At 35.9% G+C, this 18,427-nt stretch overlaps 5 protein-coding genes and 1 non-coding gene across 7 annotated transcripts; 4 read left to right on the plus strand and 2 right to left on the minus strand.

Annotated features, from left to right (window-relative positions):
* The first annotated feature begins 184 nt into the window (after positions 1-184).
* On the plus strand, positions 185-4,211 carry LOC140828699 (histone acetyltransferase type B catalytic subunit-like). The gene is made up of 9 exons (XM_073191619.1): positions 185-485; positions 620-662; positions 1,218-1,322; positions 2,076-2,149; positions 2,425-2,463; positions 2,551-2,627; positions 2,724-2,784; positions 3,310-3,512; positions 3,633-4,211. Exons 1-9 carry the CDS (start codon positions 408-410, stop codon positions 3,967-3,969), a joined length of 1,017 nt encoding a protein of 338 aa, XP_073047720.1. The 5' UTR covers positions 185-407; the 3' UTR covers positions 3,970-4,211.
* TRNAP-UGG (transfer RNA proline (anticodon UGG)) lies at positions 220-291 on the minus strand. Its single transcript has one exon. It is a non-coding gene; the product is annotated as a tRNA-Pro (tRNA).
* A 994-nt stretch (positions 4,212-5,205) lies between the features above and the next one.
* On the plus strand, positions 5,206-7,277 carry LOC140825890 (large ribosomal subunit protein eL31). Its single transcript, XM_073187912.1, has 3 exons — positions 5,206-5,360; positions 5,540-5,649; positions 6,749-7,277. Exons 2-3 carry the CDS (start codon positions 5,567-5,569, stop codon positions 7,026-7,028), a joined length of 363 nt encoding a protein of 120 aa, XP_073044013.1. The 5' UTR covers positions 5,206-5,360; positions 5,540-5,566; the 3' UTR covers positions 7,029-7,277.
* A 459-nt stretch (positions 7,278-7,736) lies between these two features.
* On the minus strand, positions 7,737-12,138 carry LOC140825891 (asparagine--tRNA ligase, cytoplasmic 1-like). The gene is given in 7 exon segments (XM_073187913.1): positions 7,737-8,040; positions 8,166-8,224; positions 8,328-8,457; positions 8,550-8,803; positions 9,089-9,697; positions 11,528-11,978; positions 11,980-12,138. Coding segments are annotated over 7 exon segments (1,716 nt in total). The 5' UTR covers positions 12,009-12,138; the 3' UTR covers positions 7,737-7,856.
* A 211-nt stretch (positions 12,139-12,349) lies between these two features.
* Positions 12,350-13,633, plus strand: LOC140828140 (small ribosomal subunit protein eS30z/eS30y/eS30x). The gene is made up of 3 exons (XM_073191126.1): positions 12,350-12,477; positions 12,578-12,715; positions 13,379-13,633. The coding sequence occupies exons 1-3, from the start codon at positions 12,474-12,476 to the stop codon at positions 13,423-13,425; spliced, it is 189 nt and encodes a 62-aa protein (XP_073047227.1). The 5' UTR covers positions 12,350-12,473; the 3' UTR covers positions 13,426-13,633.
* A 1,046-nt stretch (positions 13,634-14,679) lies between these two features.
* LOC140825892 (vacuolar protein sorting-associated protein 32 homolog 2-like) lies at positions 14,680-17,711 on the plus strand. Of its 2 annotated transcripts, none has more exons than XM_073187915.1 (7): positions 14,680-14,883; positions 15,093-15,176; positions 15,998-16,097; positions 16,703-16,788; positions 16,889-16,980; positions 17,097-17,211; positions 17,299-17,711. In XM_073187915.1, exons 2-7 carry the CDS (start codon positions 15,105-15,107, stop codon positions 17,488-17,490), a joined length of 657 nt encoding a protein of 218 aa, XP_073044016.1. In that variant the 5' UTR covers positions 14,680-14,883; positions 15,093-15,104; the 3' UTR covers positions 17,491-17,711. The 2 variants fall into 2 exon arrangements, with proteins under 2 accessions (XP_073044016.1, XP_073044015.1); XM_073187914.1 differs by having other exon boundaries at positions 14,690-14,883; positions 15,055-15,176.
* The last annotated feature ends 716 nt before the right edge of the window (positions 17,712-18,427 follow it).

Here is an 18,427-nt window from a genome sequence, read left to right on the forward strand (position 1 = left end):
AAAACAAAAATATTTTTTTATGCTTTTCGGAAATTCTCTCATTTTCGGAAACATAAACAAATATGTGAATATTATTTTCAAATTCTCTAAACAAAAATATATTACTCTCATTGTTCACATTCTCTCACACAAACACCTTCTTGTAGGTGACAGAGCATAGAGATCTGGACGCCTATCTGCTAAAGACAGAACTTACCAAAGAAAAATATAGGTGTCAAAGGGGCGTTCCGAGAATCGAACTCGGGACCTCTCGCACCCAAAGCGAGAATCATACCACTAGACCAAACGCCCTATGTTGCTTCGTTGTCTTACATAACATTATTTAAACCCTAGTATTCTTATACACATTTCTCTAATTTCCCGCCTCTCCCATTTCCCGCTCCACGGGCAAGCCCTAATCTCCGAATATGGGAACGAAGCACCACTCTTCCTCCGATCCAATTTTCGACCAAAAGAAGCGACGCCGTGTCGGTTTCTCCAAATCTGGTAGGTGAATGCAGTCTGTTTCTCTTTATTTTCTCCTGTGGTGGTGGGATTCTTCTTCGTCTTATACTGTGAAATGTAGCTTCGGGATATTCCCTGTACGTTTCTCATATTTCTATTCAATTTCTTCTCTACGGATGCTGGAGTTGAAGCCAATGAGTGCATCAAGATTTATTTGGGTCCGTGTTTCCTGATTATTTAAGATTGTTTGCTAATTTGTTAGTTTACTTGATGTATGTTTTATACATTTTTTCTTAAAATTGTTCGTTATGAACGATTGGATTTTTGTTTTGAATTTTGGAACAGAAATTGAATGGGAGTAATATTTAGTAACGAGTTTTGAAATTTTAGTTAAATCTTATTTTATGAGTTTCTCATTTGGTATGGAAGCTTATTAGCTTGAACCGAGTAGCTTTATTCTGTTTATGGACAAGTTATCAAATAAAATTTCTGTTTATCCTGGAACCCATAAAAGTGGTAAGCAAGTTGGATCACTAAATCCTCTTAAAATCTAAGAATACACTAATTCATAGGAATATAGACGTTGCTGCTTTAAAAATACTTAATCACTTGCTTTGATAATTTATATAATCAGTGGTAGCTTTACGTGTGAGGAATCTGAAGAACTTCTACTTATTATGATAGCAGCTATCGGCATATAATCAATGGCCTTGGAGTTTTGGTTATCCCTTTTAGTTATTACAAGGTTGTTTATTTATTACTTTTATGCGTAGTGTCGAACAAAGAAGAAGTGGATTCCCCGGACAGTTTCCAAATCGAGCCAGTTGACTTAAACCATTTCTTTGAAGAAGATGGTAGAATATATGGTTTCCAGGGTCTGAAGGTATTATGTTGGAATTAATTTTGATTATTCATTTATTTTTTCTAAATTCAATCTTAAAGTTCATAGTTTTAGTTTTGTTTATTTTCACTAAGCATAAGACCCTTCATTCCTCTTTCTACTGTCTATATTTGTTTGTTCTTTATTGATTTTTTTTATGGTTGTGGCATTTTCGGCGACGGACATACATATTTAGCATGATAACTCTTTATCACTTTATGGAATTGGATTTAAAGATGATCTTTAAATTAATTGATTGTTAACTTTTTTGTCAGTAAAGAATGAGAGCCTTTTCTCTTAGTATCCATTTAGTGTATAAGAACATAAATTAGATGGTCTTATTGTATTTAAATTTTAAATGCATATTACTTCTCTGTGTTTTCACTAAATCTATATTGTTGTTCACATAAAGATGAATCACAAGATCATCTATATTTTAGCTCAAGGACATGTTATTTGGTTTAATGAATTTTTAAACCATGTCGAGCCATGCAATTTAGAAGCATGTCTGGACCATGCCAATATATTATCCACGGACATTGTTTCACTTGGCCCTTTCTTAGCAAAAAGTAATTGCTGATGATAGGATTGCAGAGTTGGATAAACTTAACATTCTTTGATGTATTGTTATTTACATCTTATATAAAAAGGGTTTGTTTGGCCGTCAAGAATCAGGTACTTGGTCTCTATGGTTTTTAATCCAATTGGGTCTTTTTGGATGTTTAATTTAATTTTTCTGTGTCTTTAATTATGCAAATCAATGTTTGGATTAGTAGTGTATCCCTTCATTCATATGCAGATATTTCTTTTGATAGCTCATCAGATGTAAGTACTTACTTACTAGTGGTAAAACTTAATGAATTGGTTGATATTCTCTAGATGAGCAACTGTTTGCTGTGCACTAATCTATTCTGTCTTGGTTTCTTTGCTTCTCCGACGGTCGACGACATAAGAGTTTATAAAATCAAGCTCTTAATAATATGTGAGTTCCAGACGATAACTGCCAAATGATTCGTGACAAGGAAATCTATGTTTTAGATATCAGGCATTTTCAGTCGCATGTTCCATCATGAGATTCTATTGACCACTTCTGTTGGTAGGGAGGCAAGGGAAAAACAGATTTAAAGTCATCTCTTCAGGTATATTGACAACACATGTTTGAGAATTCCTGATCTTCTCTATGAAACTCATGTATATAACTCAAATATGTACTTTGTTCATGACAGAATATATTTGCTCAGAACCTCTTTGAGAAGAAAGATGACTTCCTTCAAACATTTTCGTCTGAATACAATTATGTAAAGTATGTAGAATCCTTTCCTGTGTGGAATTTCATGCATGCTGCTGCTTATTAATTGTTATATTCTAATTTTGTATCTCCCACTATTCATGCATTTAGAAATATTGTCTCAAGTGCAGGAGTCTTGCAAAACAATGCTTCTAATAGCTGCAACTCCAATGTCATCTGAAAGAAGAGCATGGTAATGTTGAGGTGAATATTTTTTTTTGTTGATCCTTATCATGTCAGTCAATTCGATAATAAAATGTGTATCTGGATTTCATTCTGCCTAAAATAAAATGTTCTCTACAATGATTCCCTTAGTGATGCCTATGTTTTCTGCGCCATAATATTGTGTGCCTGCGTATATTTGTGTAGTTCCAATCCTATACGTTTTGAATATTGCTGCTTGATGAGGATTTATTTGAGCTGTGAACTCCGTTCATCGACCATGAATGTCAAATTTTGTAGCAATTTGCAAGTGGCTTGCCTTTATGCTGATATAATTTATTTGGGGCGAAAGGGTTAATTTAATTACTATCACCTTTTCCTTCAGCATCTGGTGGTTCGGCTTGAGAGTTTTCTATATTTACTGAGAGAGAAACAGCATCTTTTTATGTATGGATCTATCTATTATGTTTCAGGATCTGAGTTGTTTGTCTCTTGATTTTGTTGTTTTTGTTTCACTATGTTACTTTTGGTATAGAGTACTGATTGCTGGACTCTGAAGTATGTTTATTATTGTGCTACTGACACAGGTAGCAATCCTATTGATGTTACTGATTCAAGTTGGCAAATATATGTTCAAGTGGGAAAGGGTCAACAAGATAGTTGCAACACTTTGCTTGGCTTTGCAGCTGTTTATCGTTTTCACCGATACCCTACTGGCATGAGGCTACGTCTTGGTCAGGTTTGATTTTGTCTGTGTTTTTATATTTTTTAGACATAGCTTTTGTGTGTTTTAATAATAGACAATTGGTGAATTTACCAACATAGACTGGTAAATAGGATGTGAATTTGTTGTTGGCGGATATTAATCGTACCTCCCTACCAACGAAAGGGTTATGGTCGTACTCTTCTCAAAGTGCTCAACAATGTTGCAATATCGGAAAATGCTTGTGACCTAACTATTGAAGAACCAGTGGATTCCCTTCAACACGTGAGAGCCTGCATTGATGTGCAGCACCTGCTTGATTTTGAGTCGATCCATAAATCACTTGATCCGCTTGTTTCACTGTTGAAGCACAAAACTTGTCAAGAACAGCCAGCCAATTCGATGTGGACCTTCACAGAAAGTGTCTTCGTGAAGCCTAGAGTTCAACGTTGTATTTTGTGGAAACTTGAATTAAGAAAATGGTTGCTTTAGAACAACAACCAGAATTTGTTGAGGCATTTATGTGCGTTAACGGTTGTCTTTGTATCTGCCGTCAGCCTTGTTTTTGAGAAAGAGGAAATTATAGGCAATTTGAGAAAGAGGAAATTATAGCAATGGACTCGTTGCACATTGCCAATTTTTTATGTTTGAAAACTATGGTTGATGAGACATGCACAAATTAGGCTAGTTTGCCATTTATATTCCAAGCTTCCTTCATTTTAAAAAATTAATATTACACCTTTTGTTCTTTTGAACACCCTTTTTACAGTTTAATATTTCCTAATTTGATATGTATTTTTAATTAACACCATTCTAAAACCAATTTATTATTATGTTATATTTTAATTTTATTTCTTGATTCTGGAAATACATCTCACACTGTTAGAAGTTTGTATATCTGTCTAAATCTAATATGATATCATTAGTTTGGTATGCTCATAACAAGATATATCTATGCTAAAAAAATAGTTTTTTTGACAGAAAATATATATATAACCAAGTTTGTATCACATATTTCAAAACCATTTTACCAAAAAAAATAAATCTAAAAAAGCACAAAAAGAACAAAAAAGTGATATTAAGAATTATATCAAGTCTAGAAGTAATTTTAAGTACGACCATATTAAAATTTAGTTAGGGAAAATTGAAAATTTGGCATATATATTAGTGACAAAAACTTACGTGAAACGGTCACACGGGTCGTATTTTGTAAGACGGATCTCTTATTTTGGTCATCTATGAAAAAATATTATTTTTTATGTTAAGAGTATTAGTTTTTATTGTGGATATAGGTAGACCCACGTCTAACATATAAAGATTCATAAGACTGTCTCACAAAAGACCTGCTCTATATTGGTTTATGTACACGTTTTGTTTTCTATATTATTAGTTCACTTTTAATCATCCATCTTTTATGGACAATTTTCATATTTTTTTATCGAATATGCGAAAATAGACACGGATGATATGTTAATTACATGTCAGAACCAAATCAACGTCACATCAAAAAATATTAAACAAAGATACAGCTAAAACTAAAATTTTGAAAATATAAAGACTTAAAATCACAAAAAAACAAATATAGATGCTAAACTTTTAAATTTCTAATTTAGTTATTATCCTTAAAAGATATCAGAAAATTCTTCAAAACTGTATCAGAAAATGATACTTTTAGGTAAAATAAAGTTTGATGATTTAGAGATTTCAACATGAAAAATTAGTGGAATAAGTCTGTTCATATTTTATAATTTGTCTGCGACTAAAAGACATTAATAGCTCTGATAAACAATAAAATGACATGTTATGCCATTAGGGTTTTAAGTTCCTCTCTCAAATTGTTCTTATAGTTGAGGTTCCGCCCGCCGCCGGACAACCCCTTCCAGGTTCGCCTCCCTGCCTCTCTCTCGCACACGCACACGCACACGCACACGCACACGCACACGCTCACGCTCACGCTCACGCTGGTTGATGAATTTGATCTATTTTTTTAGATCGAAAATTATCTGGATTGATTTCTAATTTGAAGTTTCGTTTCTTCTTCGCTGATTTGTTGCAAATGCAGGTGTAGTAGTTGTAGGATTGAGAGAAAATGGTTGAGAAAACGAAGGGAAGAAAGGATGAAGTGGTGACGCGGGAGTATACCATTAACCTCCACAAGAGGTTACATGGCTGGTATGCTTCTTAGGAATCATCGCTTTCTTGAATTTTTGCACTGCTGGGTGTATGTGGGAAGTTTTCTTATGATTTTAGCTTTATCTGGTTTGCTTTCCTGAATATTTTTTGATATTTCTCTGTGGCTCACTAGTGTTTTGTAAATTGAGTGGATGAGTAGAGTTGATATGTGGGCATTTGCTGACGAGGAGATGCAAACTATGAGGTATGTTTCTGAAGAACAAAACATGAATCAAGGGGTAAGCAAAATGGATCACCGATAGAAGAAAGTTGAAAGTTTTACCTAAGACACGGAACTAGGGAGACAGAACTCGTGCTTATTGGAAACTCGCTATATGGATTTTGTTTATATAGGGTAGAATGGCTTGCTTTCCTGAGACGCCTGTCGCCTGATGTAAAAAAATATGGAACTGTATTTGTTGAGAAATGTGTCTGGAAAACTTAGCGTCTATGTAAGTACATATAATAGAGGAAGAATTTTTTGGAGGACGGTGATCCATGGCATTTGTTGGGGTATCTGGTTAGAGATAAATAGAAGAGTCTTTGAAGATCTGGAAGACAACGTAGAAGAATGTTGGGAAAAAATCAAGATCAAGATAGCAAACTGGATTGAAAGAGTTTCAGAGTTTAATGATACTTGATCTTTTAAGAGACTGGACTTATGTTTATTGCTAATTTCATGATTTTATCTTTCTTGGTAATGGACCACCAATCCACTTCATGTAAAAGAAACACTCTTTTTTAATAATATTATCAAGTTTCTTATCAAATTGCGTTGGGAGGTAATGCGGATCAGCAATATAACGTCTTCTTTAAAATGTCTCAATACGTGTTCTCTATTTGCCTTCACATTCGAGCCTTTTGCACTCTCTTCTAATGTGACTTCAATCGATTAACTTCTTAGATTATCATGGCTACCATATTTTTATCATTTTATTCATGTTTATCACATCTCTGTCTCCACTGATGGTTGGCTTCATGCATCAGTTCTTATCTTTCAATGTTTTTATGTTTACAGTTCCATGCCTATAATTAATACTGGTTTTTGATATATTCTTTTCCATTTCAATACAATTCTTTCTTCGTGGATATTAATTAGCACCTTTAAGAAGAAGGCTCCCAATGCCATCAAAGAGATCAGAAAATTCGCACGGAAAGCCATGGGTACCACTGATGTGAGAGTGGATGTGAAGCTTAACAAGCAAATTTGGAGCAGGGGTATTCGAAGTGTCCCAAGGAGGGTCAGAGTTCGAATTGCTCGCAAGAGGAATGATGACGAGGATGCCAAGGAAGAGCTGTACTCCCTCGTTACTGTTGCAGAAATCCCTGCTGAAGGATTGAAGGGCTTGGGTACCAAGGTTATTGAAGAGGAAGACTAGATTACCTATTGCAGTATCAATCTTTTTGTGTCAATTTTCATTGTTTTATGATTGCTTAGACAAGTATTAATCGTGATTATCCTTCACGGTGACATTAATGATTAAACTAAGCTCTTTATTTGTGCAATTGAGGATATTAAATAAGTAAATTAGTCGAGTCGGTCGGTCACATACGAAACAATCGTGATTTATGTGTATATATACTGCTTTGAAAGAGCAATCGCGTTAGAAATTCGTGGCATCAAATTATATGTTCTGATAGCATATTTTTAATCATAATATAATTTCCAAGGATCACCATACTCGAGTTCTGATTTTTAGTTAAATATTGAAACGATATTTGTCCTATCGTTTTTTTGGTTCGCCAATCAATCTGATTTCGATGAATGTTTAAAATTTATTTGCTCATTTAAGAGGCATATTAGAATGGCAGTTGCTCATTGTTTTTGCCCTTATTTTCTTCAAGAAGATCAGATTTGGTTGTTCAAATATCTAACAATAATTTCAGCTTTTTTGGTCCCTGTTTCATCATGTTCAACGAAAATAGACGTTCTAGATAAGATGATCGGCAACACTGCATCCAAGGGCAAATATAAAACTAACAAACTTGTGTATGATCGATGGGAGAACCTAATTGAAAGCATGTGAATAAGTACCAAAATAATTAATAAACAAGATGATACTAAGATTGCAACAAGCCTTCAAGCATTGCATGACATTCAAAACAGATTCTTATCATGGGTACTATACTAAACAACTTTGTCATATTTTCTCAAGACATAAAATAAATATAAAATCCGACGGACTGATAAGTGACCGTGTGTAAATTCAGAGATCTGCTCTCCCAGGGTATCTTGGGAATGGAATGACATCTCTAATGTTTTCCATACCGGTAGCAAAAAGAATCATTCGTTCAAAGCCTAGGCCAAAACCACTATGCTTCACTGTACCATAGCGGCGTAGGTCAAGATACCACTCATATGGTTCTAAAGGTAGACCCAATTCCAATATCCTGAGGCAAAGAAATCATTTATATCCATATAAGTGATCTAAGAAGAATATAAAAGGTTTAACTTGTGATCTGGCTTTATAAAGAGAAACAATTGGAAAATCAAATACATCAATAAAGCCTACTACCTATCCCTGAGAACTTCATAATTCTCCTCTCTTTGGCTTCCACCAACAAGTTCTCCAACCTGATGAACACAATAATCCATTAAAGTATAAACTTATGATGTGCTTGTAGAAATTACGATTCAGATTGCTAAATGAAGAACATATAATTGAAAAAGAACCCACCTTGGGTACTAGCACATCCATAGCAGCAACAGTTTTATTGTCTTCATTGACCTTCATATAGAAAGCTTTAATAGCTTTGGGGTAGTTATAGACAATAACAGGTGCTTTGAATTTCTCTTCTGTCAAGTATCTGTTTGGGGGGGGGGGTCATCAAATGGAGTAGAATTCAGTTACTTAAACTGCAAGCTACGTGGAGAGAAGAAACAATTAACTGGTACTTACCTTTCATGTTCAGATGCCAAATCAATACCCCATTCTACTTTATTCTCGAATTTCCGAACTTTAGCAGCTTCCTCAAGAATGGCAACTGCTTCTGTGTAAGTTATTCTATGGAACTTGGATTTCGCAACCATTTCAAGCCGTTGGATGGCAGTTTTGTCAATAAACTTGGTCATGAATTCCATATCATCATAGCAGTTGTCAAGTAACCACTGACAGAGATATCTCACATATGCCTCTGCACAGTTCATATCGTCCTAAAAAAGCGTATCATCATTGTCAACTCCCATGCCAGTACACAACTTAAACCGTAAAAAGATAAAATAAAATCCAATTACAGCAGAACAAAGCTTCACATAACTTCAAGTCTGATGTATAGGATTACAATATATAATATACATCAAGATTTAGACAGTTCGTCAACATGACGACCTTCAGCGCAGTTTCAATTTAAAGAGCAGAGGATATGTTGCACATTAAGATGAAGTATCTTTTTACTCAAACGCAAGCTTGATAAAGCATTTACAGGTGGCATACTATACCTCTATATTTGCAAATGCTATTTCAGGTTCCACCATCCAAAACTCAGCAAGATGTCTTGATGTGTGAGAGTTTTCCGCTCGAAATGTAGGCCCAAAGGTATATACACTACTGAGGGCACACGCATATGTTTCAACCTGCAGTTGCCCAGATACAGTCAAGAATGCTTGCCGGGCAAAAAATTCCTCTGAATAATCAATTTTTCCATCCTTCTTTGGAATGCCACTGCTAACCCTACATCTCTCAGCCAGATTTAACCTTTCATTTAGCTTTGAGAGATGCTCTTTCGCCTTAGTGAGCTCAGCGACAGCAGCACTAATTTTCTCCTTGCTTGCTTTAGCAGATTTTAGCTGCACGATAACTTCTCCTTTCTCCTTGACATCAAGTTCAGCAGCTGCCACATCAGTTTCTGAAGGCGGAGGGTTCTCTTTCAGCTCTTTCTCTAATTTCTCTGCTTCGCAGATTATTGTTGTGACTTGAAACATCTCCCCAGCACCCTCACAATCGCTGGTCGTAATAATGGGAGTATGAACATAAAGGAAACCATGTTTCTGAAAGAATGTGTGGGTAGCATATGCCAGAGCATTGCGAATTCTGGCAACTGCAGAAATCTAGACAACAAAGAGAGTATAACAATTCAAGTGAGAAAATATCAGTAGAGTAGATCATATTAAGGTATGATGTTAGCATAAAAATTAAGTTATTTGTGCAAGTAAAAAGAGGGATGTAACAACTAACAAGGTGTACTGATCCAGGAGTCCAATTTCTGATGCCACCCACAGCGTTCAACATTAATACTTCTCAAACAGCAATCATAAAAATAACCTAACAGAAGCAATTTAGATGTGCCTTAAATAGATAATTTTTTACAGGCATCATCTATTGAGTCAAAGCATGAGGACTGTCTTTACTACTTTGATACAAATAACTAACAGGACGACAGAAAAGCTATATGCGTGATGCAACATTTGACCCACTCCAGTAAGTTTGACTGATTTTTTCTTTGTCAAGTCCTACATGACCAAAATCATTTTGATCATCTGAACAGTGATGGAAAATGAAAAAGCAAGACAACTCCCATTTGTAAGCAGTGTTCTAAATGGCGGTCGAGGCGGTGCCTAGGCGGTAGGCGGCCCTCGACCGCACCGCCTATGCATGAGGCGGGTGTTTTAGGCGGTCCAAGCTATACGGCGTTAGGGAGGCGGGTCGAGGCGGCGAGCAGGCGGGTCGAGGCGGCGAGGCAGTCAAGATTTTTAAGCTATAGTCAATAATTTTAAAAATTTAGTCAACAATTTTAAAAACCTAGTCAAAGTCAACTAATTTTAAATATTAAAACCCTAACACAACTCACTTTCTTTATTTTATTTTTGGTTTTAATTCTAAACTCTTAACTCTCAACCACCACACACAATCCGCCCGCCGCCGCAATGATGAGAGGATCATGGATGAAGTAGATGGTTCATATGTAGATGATTTGGAAGATTAGTTATGTTTAGTCTATTAATTGTTTTAATGATGGATAATTGATTGAAACTTTGAAATTTAAACTTAGTTTTTTGGTAATAATAATTATATTACTTCGTTAGCATAATAGCATTAATATGATGAAGAATATTTGAGATTTAAGGAAGGGTATGTTATTAGTTTAGATCTAACCAATTTGATAAATTACTTCGAAGAAACTCTCATCAAACTAGCACTAGTTTGATGAGAGTTCCTTCGGAAACAAAAAAAATAAAGTCAAAATAATTTGGGGTATTCTCTCAATTCCAATAAAATTAAATCGGATGAAGTATGAGTTGGCGATCAGAACATATATGGATAGAACTTATAACGGGGTCTCGAAAACTAAGTAATTTTTTATAGGCCCTTATCGTTTTTTTAGGTTCATTAGGCTATAAAAAAGTTACTTAAAAAAATTAAACCGCCTGGGCACCGCCGAGGCAGTAGACGGTCACCGACCGCCCCGCCACCGCCACTGCCTCCCGCCATTTACAACCTTGTCTGTAAGCATAATTTAAATTTAAAAATAATGGGAAACTCCAACAAATGAGCATCCGAATGAAAGTGACAACACCAAGTACAATAGTAAGATTAAACACATTTAGGCAGTAAAATAAAATGTACATAAACTATCCACGCCTTTCCCAAAATATTTTTTCAGAAAACATCTAGCCTTTCATTTCCTAACTCAAAAACAATAAAACCCGATGCTGCAAAATCTAGCTGGAGACTCTCTATCACCCAACAACAAAACATGAAGAATTTACAACAGCAATGACAGAAGTTAATTGACCGGGATAACTTAAAAAACCACATGCATATAACCCAATTTCCAAAAAGATTATTTATTTACAAAATTCTTTAGCAACCACATAACTACGGCTAATCTAACAAATGCGTGCACAAGTTTGATGAGTTTAAAAGGCGTAAGGTCATACAGTGTTAGTCCTGGGGCGAAGGTGCATAACATCCCTGAGAAATTCGAGCGTCAGTTTAGTCTTTGGCAACGGATACTTCCCCGCATCTACGGTACCCACATCGAAAACCTTCTTCACCTTAAGCTCGATCTTCTGCTTCACACCTTCGGGCGGAAGATGGAGCTCACCTTCCACGTGTATGCAGGTTCCCGTGGAAACGACGTCGCTTAGCTTGTAAACGTCGGCCTCCACAATCACCTGCAAATTCCCAGGGCAGGACCCGTCATTCACCTCCAGAAAGGCGAAGGCGCCCTTCCCCTGTTCCCGGCCCGTTTTCACCCATCCCCCGATTCGGACCCTCTGTCCGGCCAGTCCGGCACCCATATCGGGCCTATTCAAGATTGAACGGATCAACACACGCTGGGAGAATTCAGCCTCCCTCACGCCGGCATCGCTGATGTCGAGCTTGTCCAGCAGGTGGCGGCGCAGATGCATCTGACATTTCCGTTTTCTCTTCGGTTTTGACTAGCGGAGATGTAGAAGGGAAACTCCTTTAAGCGCAGTAAACCCTAATTGGAGCAATTTATATGGTGAATCGGGTACGGTTCGTTTGATTCCCGTTTACAAGGAATCAGCGGAGAATCTTTCTTAAAAAAATTTAATGGAGAATCTCGTCAACTATTGGACAATATCGACGTATGGTAATTTTTATTTTAATTAAATAACTTATAGATGATTTGTTGGGCCGACCAATTATTTGAAAGTTTGTGGCCCACTGGTCTATGATGCAAGTATTTTGGAAGTTCATTTTAGAGGCCCATTTTTAAACACTCCAGTGTCCAACTCGTTTAAAATCCTCACATTTAAAACCCTAACCTCCGGAATCCATCCACATCTTCCGTTTAAGCAACCATTTCGGCGGCAGAAAGAACCCCAGAGGCATCTCGACGTTGTAGAATACGTTATCATGGGTATGTTTTCAAAGAGTTATTTAATCTGTTCTCCCTATAAATTATTGATTAATCTGAATAATTTTCGATTGATTTTTGTTTCTTTTGTGAAAAATTGCAGGTAAGGTACACGGGTCACTAGCGCGTGCGGGAAAGGTGAGAGGACAGACGCCGAAGGTGGCGAAGCAGGACAAGAAGAAGAAGCCCCGCGGCCGTGCTCACAAGCGCATGCAATACAACCGCCGCTTTGTCACTGCCGGTAACCTAATTTTCCCCCTTTTGTGGATTTTTCTATTTTGTTTCCGTACGACTTAGTTTAGCTTGCTGCAAAAACTAAACAAAGCAAATTTTTCCATATTTTGTCTTTGATTCCATTTTCTTTAGTTTATCTTGCTAGAAAATATGTTGCTGAGGCTGTTTATAATTAAAGTAAGACTGTTTGACCTTGTGGAAAGTAAATTATAGGTGAAAGTTCATTTTCACTACTATAAGTGATTATGAGTTTTAGTTTTCTAACTACTGATACCATAATCAATTTTAATCCTAGCGTGACATTTTTTTAATTTCTCTGGAAATTTTTCCGAGTGGGGATCATATCAAAGTTCAAAATTAGAATTCCAATTAACAAGAGAACATACGAAGTTTCCGCCTGTTGTAGGCAAAATTTGTCCGGTTATGTTCTTTTCACCAAAAATTGATTGATTGCTGGCTAGGCGGCCGCCTCGACCACCATTTAGAACACTGATTGCTGTAGAAGAATATGACCATAATCATTGTGTGGGATGACTAGATAATAGATGGAAATGCAATTTTTGGTTATAGCTCGTTAGATTCCTTTGTCATGAATAAAATTTGATGCTTTATCAATGATAATAGTTGTTAAGTTGAATTTGTTGTTCGTTTTCCTTTTAACTGTTTGCAGTTGTTGGATTTGGTAAGAAGAGAGGACCAAACTCATCAGAGAAGTAAGAAAGAGGCCATAGTTGTGTGGTTGCCATGGCTGAACCAGATTTTGGAACTCGATTAATTGTCCTTTCTCACGCCATAGTTTTGTTAACAACTGGTGTGCCATTTCTATTTTGCTTCTTACTTTGTTGAAACTGAACTTAAGTACACTATTATTCCCAACTGTGAGTGGTGGTGGTGATTCTTTAATGGAGCATTTGTTTTGATTTTATTTATATGTTGGTAAATTGAAGTGTTGTGAATGTCTGATTATCAAGAAAATTTCATCATATAGATGTGAACCTCTTGTTACTGAAATTTGAAAGTGTCCGTGCATTTGTGCCATAGTATTTTATTCATTTGCACGTTGTCGAAATACATTGAATGAAGCCAATGATAACAGTTTGATCAATAGTCTGACATGCTACAAGCTCATAAAAACTGGGATTGGACAAGTGCTTGTTCGTGTAATCGGAGGCTATGCTGCGCCTAGAGACCTACCGCAGGTGCTGCACAGCCCTTAGGGTCAATGTATGGGGGGGGGGGGGGGGGGGGCACACTTATCCAAGGCCTCGGTGGAGCATAGCCTCACCCAGTTCATACAGCTAGTAATGATGAATCCATGCGTGTAGCCTATAATGATCAATCCATGTGGTGTCTCACGTGGGGAAAATGTTCAAGCATTTGATTAATAGATAGCATCCCTTTGAAAAGTGATTCTATTTTGAAAGAAAAAAGTGATTCTTTTGAACTGTTTATAATCTTTTTTAAAAAGTTATTTTTAGATTTAATTTTGAGAAAAATATTAAGAATTAATTTTTTTTAAAGATTGCAAACACATCGTTCACACGTGTTGTGTTGGTGCTCACCAATGTCAAGAGATAGCAAGACAATTTCTTTCTTAATTTTGTGTAGTTGTAGCCAAACTCAAAATCGCTTGTTCATGTTAAATTAAATCGGGCGGTCAGCTAAATGTTCAACGAAATGGATTCTACTATTATTAATTTGATTAAAATTAATTAAATTACTGAAAAAATATCATCTACGAATCTCATTTATAACAATATAAAAATAAAAAAATTGGCAATTTTTCTTTTCTTTTCTTTTTTTTTTTTGGGCAGGTGCCGCGGAAAAATTGTCGAATTTTGATAAGATGACTTCTACTTTGACGACAGTGTTAAAATTTCTTGCTCGATGAAAAAAGTCACTCTTGGACCAAAATCCAACGGCTAAGATTCGTTGTCATTCCCGAGCCCGACCCGAGCCATATTAGATTTCTCCGTCATCAGATTCAAATGCTTTGCCGTATAGACCGCGATTCCAAACCAAAAAGCTCCTAACTTTCCCATTTCACAAATTATAAAATCAACATTTCACGAATAATCAACGCGTTTAAGCAAACCCACAAACCAAACAGTCGGAATACGCTTCCTCGCGGTCCTAACTTAGAATCGATTGATCTTCTGAACCGCTGATTCTGAGGTACTGTTTTGAATTTTTTGTTTTGGTTGATGAAATCATGAAATATTTGATTTTTTACCATTTTTATTTGAGGAAATTTGTAGTGATTGCTTAAGTCTGTAATTGGATTTTTTTGTCGTTATTTTCTGATGGTTGGTTCTTATCTTGCGGTTTTGATGGAATTATTTGAAGAGGTTGGAATTGTGATCGACGCGGAATTGTTTTATCAGATTAAATCGAAGATGTTTTCCCGGATTTTGGGCAGGCCTAAGCAAGAGACTAGTGCTCTGGCCACTCTTGATAAATTGAACGAGGTATATTTCTTTGCTTGGTGCGAAGTCTGGTGTTGCATAGATGGTTACTTTGTGGATTTGTGTGTCTTTAATGACGATTACCGATATGGAAGATTGAATTTTTATGTGATGAACGTGAGGGTTTCTTGGAGAAAATAAGAGGATGAACTTTTTGGACAATCTGGATCTTGTTTGAACTTTAAGTCTAGATGATATTGTGCCAGTATTTCTTCAGAGGGAAGGGGGCTGGCAGATGATTTAATCATTTTTTTTGCTTGCCTGATAAGTTTAAAATCGTTCCTTCAGTATTGTGGATTGATAAACCTCCCCATGTGATTCTTGTAACCTCGCTTTAGAAATCAAGACTCTATATTTTTGTTGATGGATTGTGCTTCTTTTGTATGAAAGGAACTTTTTCTTGATGCCCACAATCGTTTTTGAACTATAGAATTATGTTCTTTTTTTTATTGAAATTGATGGTATGCTGGAGGGGAGTGGATTCAATATAATACGCTGGTGGCCAAAACTAAGTAACATTTGAGAGTAAGGTAACAGCGGTATATTATTATTGCCTAATGTGTCTCTTTAGCTCAATGCTCCTGGGGGTTTGAAGGGTAAGCACCAGCACCGTGGAGCGGTTCATGTTTGTGTATCTCCCTACTTTATGTGCTTAGATAGAATAAGTAAGAGTATAATACTATTTCTGATTGAGAACTAAAAATGATCTGAAGATAAATATGACACCTTTGTATTCTAACTAGATTTTTTTTTATCTGTTTGATGATTTTTGGTTGTTATCTACCTGTTTCTATACTGAAAAATGTATCCTTTCCTTTGCCTAGACTCTTGAGATGCTTGAGAAGAAGGAAAGTGTCCTTCAAAAGAAGGCTTCAGCAGAAGTTGAGAAGGCTAGAAACTATACAAAAGCTAAGAACAAGAGAGGTATGATCATGTTTATTGTCAGGCATTTCCTCTCTTCATTTAACCCCTGAAAATTGTTTCTCTTACTCTTTTTTTCATTGTGGAAAATGGTTCTGTTTCTAGTTTGTAGTTAGAAATTAGAATTCATTCCTTGTGATGGACCTGGAAGAGGGGGTACATGCCAAGTATCAGCTTGGGATCATGTAATGATCTAAAGTTCTTTATCAAAGATGTTGTGACAGCAGTGTACAAATGTGTATGCTTATCGGGTTTATCATTATCCCTGTATTCATATTCAAGTAGATACCCTGGTTTCTTTATCTGATTTCTAGTTTTTTATGTAGCAGCAAATTAGTGCTTTTTCTTGCACATAGTCTTATCTTTTTATAGTTTCTCACTTGCATTCCCATATTTCTGCTTGTGTGAATCTCATTGATTCCCTGTTGATAAATAATGGAACAGGGAAGTATTTTTAGGTCATTTTTCACGGGTGCAACTTGTTCTTTTGTTTGCCTTTTGAACAGAGCCGGCCTTGTTGTTATTACTGATTCTCCTTACTAAGTTGGTGTAAAAAAAATTATTGGGATTCTTCAACTGACCTATGTTCGCAAAACATATTAATACAGCGGCTATACAGTGTTTGAAGAGGAAGAAACTCTATGAAGAACAGATGGGGCAACTTGCAAATTTCCAGCTTCGAATCCATGACCAGGTATACTTGATGTTTATTGAATGTTTTGAATAACATTCCATTATTATCTGATGAATTTCTTCTTACATTACTTGCTTTGGGCCTGTTTAAATGTTTGTAGATGATAATGTTGGAAGGTGCAAAAGCTACTACAGATACTGTAGATGCCTTGAGAAGTGGAGCGGCTGCAATGAAAGCAATGCAGAAAGCAACGTAAGTAAACAGACTAAATTAACTGTTCGGAATATTTTAAAATTATCACAAGCACTTGATTTATTTAGCTTTCAATCCCCATTGTTTCTTGCTATAAAATGTTTGTTTCTACACAGGAATATCGACGATGTGGACAAAACGATGGACCAGATAAACGAGCAGACGGAGAACATGAAGCTAATACAGGAAGCCCTGGCTACACCTGTTGGTGCGGCAGCTGATTTTGATGAGGTTTCCGGCCGATTTCTCAGTACCAAAGTTTATTTTCTTGTCTTGTGATTTTCTCATCTATCAATTAAACACGTTTGGCTAACGCAGGATGAACTGGAGGCGGAACTAGAAGAATTAGAAAGTGCTGAGTTGGAGGAACAGCTTCTTCAGCCTGCAACCACCGCCCCTGCTGCTGCAGTGCACGTCCCTTCAGGCAGAGTACCTTCTCGCCCAGTCCCTCAGAGACGGACAGAGGAGGAAGACGAACTTGCTGCTTTGCAAGCAGAAATGGCACTCTAAGTGAGCCAGTTTTCTTGGTTGGATCGATAATTTAGTGTATTTTCTGGGCAGGCGATCTACAATTGACTGTATAGTGTAAAAGCATTGGGATTTCGGACTTGGTTGGAACAGTGGCTTCTTGTTTGTAATCATCTGATGTAAATATATGTGCTAGATTATCGATGTATTCTGGTTAAAGTCTTCAGGGCCAACCAAATAATTTTACTTCATAATCTTAAATTTCTTGGGTGATATTTTACAAATTACAAATACAAGAATAGAGGAAGAAATCTAAGGAAGGATTCGAATATCTGGCTTGTCCCCGATAAGCCAGAGATGATTCTATCACTAGTCCTGTCAATGAAATCTTTGTTAATGAACCTATAGCGAAATAAATGAAGGTGTGAACATTTTTTTGATGCTTAATGAGAACATTTTGGGTGTGATTTGTATGTAGGAAGGTGCCTTTTTTAAGTTTACTAGTATTTAACCCGTGCGATGCACGGCATGTTATTATTAAAAATTAGTGAAAAATGAATAAATATTTAAATTGAAAAAATAATATAATTTAAAAAATTAAAAATAAAAACTATTTTTCGCTAATTTAAAAAAATTTTCTTAAATATAACGCATGTCGATTAATTTTTTTGACTAATGATCACTATCATATATCAAAATTTTAGATTATGTTAGTCTAAGGCAATGACACGATTCTTATCGTGTTTAGTGTATTGATGTCGAACATCAACCTTAATATATATTTAATTCTTTAATTTTCGAGAAGCTATATGATTTTTTTTAATATGTGATAAAATAAATATTTTTAAATCACATTCAATAAAATTAATGAGAACTTTTTTAAAAATTCAATAATTTCGTCTAAATCCACATTCACAAACAATTTTGTGACATGACACGTGTTTGACACATTTGAATGATAACAATAATTGTTTCATCA

This window comes from Primulina eburnea, chromosome 3 (assembly GCF_022965805.1).
Source record: "Primulina eburnea isolate SZY01 chromosome 3, ASM2296580v1, whole genome shotgun sequence".
NCBI classification, from domain to species: domain Eukaryota; kingdom Viridiplantae; phylum Streptophyta; class Magnoliopsida; order Lamiales; family Gesneriaceae; genus Primulina; species Primulina eburnea.